We start from the raw sequence: 6,000 nt of genomic DNA, 5'->3' as shown, positions 1-6,000 counted from the left end.
CACATGCTCTTAATGTTTTTCACTTGCTGCCTCAAATGACCAGTGCCACAATTTGAGATTGCTAATTCAGTGACCATCTCAGGCCACTGGATCAGGAGACAAAGTTTGCTGATAGAACATGTCTTCCTTACGCGGGAATTGAAGGCATGAGAAAACTCTTGCAAGTGAAAGGATTACAATAATGAGTGCTTCCTATTATCTAGTGACAAAACAGTGTTTCACCAGGGAGGAGTTTCTCTGGGGTTGGAATCTTAAGCAATCAAGTTTATTCTAGACAACAGAGATCAACCTTGTTGAAATTTGTACACTGTTTGTAGGCCAGTCATTTTGGCTATCATCTAGCCTTACTTTAATAAATAAATAAATAAAAGTCTAAACTGGTTGTCTCTGTCTCTCCTGAGCCAGTTAGTTGCCTCACTTATGTTTGGTGAATGCTAGGTGTGATGAATCCACATACAATATTGCCCATCAAAAGGAACATATCAAGAGTAAGATCAGAATTAGTTTACCAGCTTAAATGGCCTGATTTCTGGCCTTTTTCAGGGGCATTGGTTATTCTGCATGATACATTTGAATATATTCTCAGAGGAGCTGGACATTGTAGGATATGAATCCTGAATGCTTTGTGACTAATATTGTCTGAACTGTGCCAGTGTGGACGCTGCACAAAATTATAGTGGTTTGGATAGTCAGTGGACTGTTCTTAGCCATCTTTAGATGTACCAGTCTGAGATAATTGGTTCATGTCTCTAGAAAAGACCCCCTCTTGGACCCCAGAGTGCCGCCAGAATCCAGAGCAGTAGTAGTCAAGTCATCAGTGATGTGCCAAAATGAAGAAGTTTAGGAAAAGAGATTTAATCTGAGTTCTGCTCAAAGTTTGGACATGTTCATATTTGTGAGCTTAGTTGAAGCCCATCACTAAGCTACTTCCAATCAGGAAAGATACAGAATTCTGGAATTTTATTGAAGAAACCCCCTCTGCTCCAATGGTTTCAGCAGCTGAGCTGTGTCAAACTCTGCCTGCTATAGATAAGCAAATATATGCCCAGAGCCCTATCTGAATTGTTCTTCTTGCAGCAGGCTCCTTTCCTAGATTAAAAAAAGGACCCTGATTAAACCAGGATTAACAGGGAAAGGCGCCTGTCAAAAGGAAGTGCTTGTCTCCACGGAAACCACAATGTTTTGGGTTAATTGATGTTTCTTTCCTCAGGACTGACTGGGAGCCTCCAGACAAGAAGGTAGACACCAGAAAATACCGTGCAGAGCCCAGGAGCATTTATGACTATCAGCCAGGGAAGTCCTCGGTTCTGAACAATGAAAAGATGGTAATGTTTGTTTTATCCTAGTTTGTGGCTTTATCCTGTAACTGTAAAATACTCCCCAAGTGCTTGTCCAGTTCCATTCTGATAGAATTCCTTATGCTTACATTGCAGTGCTCATGTGATGTATTTCCTGTATATTTTGTTTTGAAAACTGTTTTGCATAACTTCCTAACATTTTTGTTCTCTATAAAGCAAGATCCGGGGGACTGAGAGGCTTCTTTCCTTTTGGACGTGTTGTTTTCTGTGTTAAGTATGGATCACTAACCCTAGTTTTTAATCCGTGTTTGACACTGTGACCTGTTGAGCAGCTGTTTTGCCAGCTGTACTTTTTCTAGGGCACAGCATTAGTTGATGCAGGAGGGTTGAAGGCATTATGCAACAAAGCAGGCTGGTTCATTTTCTATGTTCCTCTGATGCTAAACCAAATGACTGATTTTTAGAGTGCCTGTAATGTGCCTCAGGGGATGCCTCTGGGGTGCATTAGGATATGGCCACCTCCCCTGGGCTGCTTTCTTCCTCAGCTGGATCTCATTTCTGTGGCAGGCGTAGCAGAACTGAATGTGAGCTGGCTCCCCAGCTACACCAGTGTGTAACTTGGAGTATTGAGTGAGCTGTTACCAATTTCAGTTTGAATTAGTAGGTAATGCTGTGAATTGTGACAGCTAGGGGACATACAAAAGTCTTATTCTGCAGGCTTGGCTGAGAACACTTGGCAAGGGGCAGGGCAGAGAGGTGATGCTAACCTCGTCAGCCAGTCCTACATAAATCACCACAGCTCACTTAAGGTGTCCTTCAGTGGTACAAGTGTGACATTAAGTGCTAGAAAATACTGAATGAGGTTATTAGTGATTAGCCAGTTTGGTACATAAAGATGTAATTGTTCTATATAGACGTTAAATTGAAGGATTCAATTGGAAGTGCTAGTTGGATGTGAGATTCCAAATGTAAACTGGACTCTGTGCCTTAACAGCTCAGGCATTGATCCACGCATGGAGTAGGTAAAGGAATGGTTTTGAAAAACCGACCAAGGATTTTACGCTGAAACACAAGTGAACCACAATTTAAATCAATAGAAATGTAAGAATCAAGTCTGATCTGGGACCTGATGTTTCTCCTCGGTATTTTGGTGGGGTTTTTTTCCTTCCAAGTGCAATCAAGGTCCATCACTTTTTGAAGATCCTGCAACCAACTTCTTTTCACTCCCATGTTCCTTCATGGACTTCAACGAAGTTGCTCCTGATAGGAGCATGATCCTAGTGCCTATTGAAATGGGGGATGGATGACTCTCTCTTGATCCTACTGGGTGTTGGCTCAGCCCATTAGAGAAGTGCCAGTGAGGAGTGGTTTGAACATAGTATGACAACTCCATTCCTGCAGTCCGTCCTGGAGCAAGATTTCTGATGACTTCAGTGGCAATTTTGTGTCATGGTAAACAGCTAAGATTAAACCTTGTGGCAAAAGGCCTGCTTCATCTGTGTACTTAAGCCTTTGCGAAAGGTCTGACATCACCAGTGGCACTGTTTACGTGTTCGGACTTCATCAAGTACTTAATTGAGCTGTTGAATTGAAGTCTAAAAGCCACAAGCAGGACCATCATGAGCATAACTGAGAAAAATTGTACAGATGGCATCAAAGACAAGAAGAGTGATAGCTGTGTTACTTCCAATGTTATTTTTTGAGCTTTAATTTCAAGCCATAGATCACAGAAGAAAGTAGGTCTTGAAATAGTGCGTTCATGATCTCCATCAGTCTCATTAAATACAACAGTAATACAGTGGTTAGTGACTAGATCTTTCAAGGAGGCCGCGGGAGGTTTGTGGATTATCTCCTCCTAATCACACCCAGAGCTGTGACTATCAGAATCCCAATCCAAAACCACTTCAGAGCAATGAAGAGCCTCCCATTGACATCAGCGGCCTTTTTGCTTTATGTAAAGGCAGTTGTATAACAAGATGAGTACTTTCAGTTGGAGTGCAATAAAGAAAAAAATTGAGGTGTTGCTTCTATTTTGCCTTTAAGAAATAGCCAAATCTTCCTCCAGGCCATCGGAGATCAAACATGATGTAGCCATTTGTCTTTCAGATTGAAGCGTTACGCCTCTTTCAGCATCAATCCTGAGCTCTTGTCCTAGAGTTTTTTTGTGAAGCCTAATGACTGTGGCAGAGTCTGGGACATCTAGCAAAGCCCCACACTGTTGGGAACTCCCCCCTGCCTCAGTAACCCCATCGCAGGACGATTTGCATCAGGATACTTTGTGTTGGCCCTCTGTGCATGTGTGGCTCATGGCTTGCTGTGATGGAGCACTTGGGATCGCGCTGGCATATCAGACATAATGTATTTATATTTTTAATGCACTAAGATCCATTATGTCTAAGGCTAGGTACACTGAAATGCAAGAGTTAACTACATGTCTTTTGGGGAGTGGCACCTCATAACCCTCAGCAATGGACTTTATTCTCTTATCTCACCTGTAGTGTTGTTAAATAGCTACAACTGTTTCAACTTTTTTTGTTTCGTTAAAACAGATTGTATGAACAAAAGGGAATTTTCTTTTCAACTGTACTGTTTTCTGTCCTGTCCGATTTTCCTTTGTTGTAGTTTTGTCTGATTCTCTAACATTTATTTGTGAAGAAACAAGTAATATTGTCTCTCTGTTCATCCCTTCAGAGGTCTTTCAGGAATGCGCTCTCTCTGACTTGTGTCTCCTTTGATTTAGAAAACCACCTTTCACTCTGTTTGCAGCGTGTAGAACAGGGTTTCTCACATATTCATGTGCTGTTAAAGATGCAGTGTTTGGTTCAGGTCTCACTGAATCTCTCTTTTTTAACCAAATGAAGATTAAAAGAAATTTTTAAAGTACATGCAGCTTTGGACTTGGTGGAAGTGTCTGACAGTAGGACTGAGGGACTGGTTGACTCCGAGCTCTTCCATTAAGTCTCCCTGTGACTCTGGGCAAGCTGCATAATCTCTCTCTGTGTGGGTCTCCTGATCTGTAAAATGCAATTCATTCATATTCATGTTGCTCACAATGATGCCATTAGGCTTAACTGATGTTTACAAAGCAGTTCATGGCCTTTGTGAGAGAGGTGCTATAGGAATTCCAAATTATAAGGCTAAATATCTACATTTTAGAATGGAAACCATGGGATCTGCATCTCTAACAGTCCCTTTCCGTTTATTCTTTGCATAATGTTATCCTTCTCTTTCTTCCATTCCCCTATCACCAACTCCTTTAGACTCGGGATATAAGCCCAGAAGAGATAGATTTAAAGAATGAACCTTGGTATAAATTCTTTTCGGAATTGGAGTTTGGGAAACCGGTAAGTTCGATAGTTGCGATGACCAATGAAGTCAACCTGCTGCCTTTTTTTTTTTTTTTTTTTTTTTTAAATGATTGTCACATCTCTTTGCTAGGCCCTAAACCTGGAACAGCTGCCTTACTCATTTAAAAATGTGATTGTTCATAACATCATCCCGGTACTGATGTAAAGCAGCTGTTCTGTGACCACTTTAAGTATTTTGAAGCCATTTACAAACGTTCCCCACCTGCCGGCCATACGTATCAACAAGGCAATATTTTTTCACGCACCATAGTTCAAACTCCATTTTTGTTGTTAATGTTAGAAGTAATGCCCTGTTCTCATTATTGAAAGTCCTTATGCAAAGCCGTTATTCTCCCTCTGCTTAACAAGATCTAGGATGGCTGATAGGTAGCTTTAAGTCAAGGAGAATCACTCATTTATTCCTGGCCTTGGCTTGTAAACTGTACAGTTTACAGCAAACTGTACAGTTTACAGCTTGTAAACTGTCAGTAATTTCCAGCTACCCACAAACAGATCATGACCCTGTTTCCTGCTCAGTTCCTTATGCGTGGAGCTGCCCATTGCCTAAATGGGGTGCATCAGTCTGTGTTGAATAGCCCTTGCCATTCCCTGAAACCAAAGGAGTCTGACAACAGTGTGCTTTCTTTTCAAATGGAGCTGTGTTGCTATGTGTGGGGAGGAAAAAAAAAAAAAGCCTTGATTTCCCACTCTGGAAGAAGATGAAGCAAAGCTTAATTATTCAATAGGACAAAGGACATTTTGATGGAGGGAACACATCAGTGGTCATGGCTACTGGAAAAAATGTGACTTTAAAGCATTTTATGGCCTGGTTCTTACTGATTAAACACTATTAACTTCATTATTAAATACTGTTTAATAAGCTACTCTTACTGCACCAGAGGGTCAGTGTCAGCCTCTCACATCTGTTCAAGTATAGTGGTTGTTTCTCCTTTCTCCTTGAGGTCAATTGCCAAATGCCCCTGCACACCATTTTTGAGTGCTGCTGAGATTTCCCTGCATGTACAAAAAACCCAAAATACATTTTAAGGTTCAATGCTGGTTTCAAAGGCAATTGCACATGGACACCAGAGGGCAGGTTTTCTTTAAATCTAGTCTCTGTCCTCTGTTGTCACAGAAGTGACAAAATTCTTCTGCATAGAATGTAACTGCCTGAGGTTGGGTGCCCAGTCTGATCTCATCATAAAAATAATGTATTTTTTGCTGAAAAACAGACACGTACAGTGGCTGGGTAGTCTGTTCTGTCATAGAAAACTATGTTTTATAGCTATGGACCTTCCATCGGAAGCTAAAGAAGGAGCTTCAACAGTGTTTGAGATGAGACCCCATAACTTTTA

General features: G+C 41.2%; 1 protein-coding gene across 17 annotated transcripts in view; it reads left to right on the top strand.

Annotated features, from left to right (window-relative positions):
• SORBS1 (sorbin and SH3 domain containing 1) overlaps positions 1-6,000 on the top strand; it is a 144,254-nt gene that overhangs the window by 104,556 nt on the left and 33,698 nt on the right. For all 17 annotated transcript variants that reach the window (XM_009322417.1, XM_009322418.1, XM_009322419.1 and 14 more), the window contains 2 exons: positions 1,211-1,325; positions 4,559-4,642. In XM_009322417.1, the coding sequence (XP_009320692.1) occupies positions 1,211-1,325; positions 4,559-4,642 (199 nt within the window). The remainder of the gene's footprint in view (positions 1-1,210; positions 1,326-4,558; positions 4,643-6,000) is intronic.

This window comes from Pygoscelis adeliae, unplaced genomic scaffold (assembly GCF_000699105.1).
Source record: "Pygoscelis adeliae isolate BGI_AS28 unplaced genomic scaffold, ASM69910v1 Scaffold244, whole genome shotgun sequence".
NCBI classification, from domain to species: domain Eukaryota; kingdom Metazoa; phylum Chordata; class Aves; order Sphenisciformes; family Spheniscidae; genus Pygoscelis; species Pygoscelis adeliae.
The sequence above is the reverse complement of the archived record's forward strand: the minus strand, read 5'-3'. Positions and strand labels throughout refer to the sequence as shown.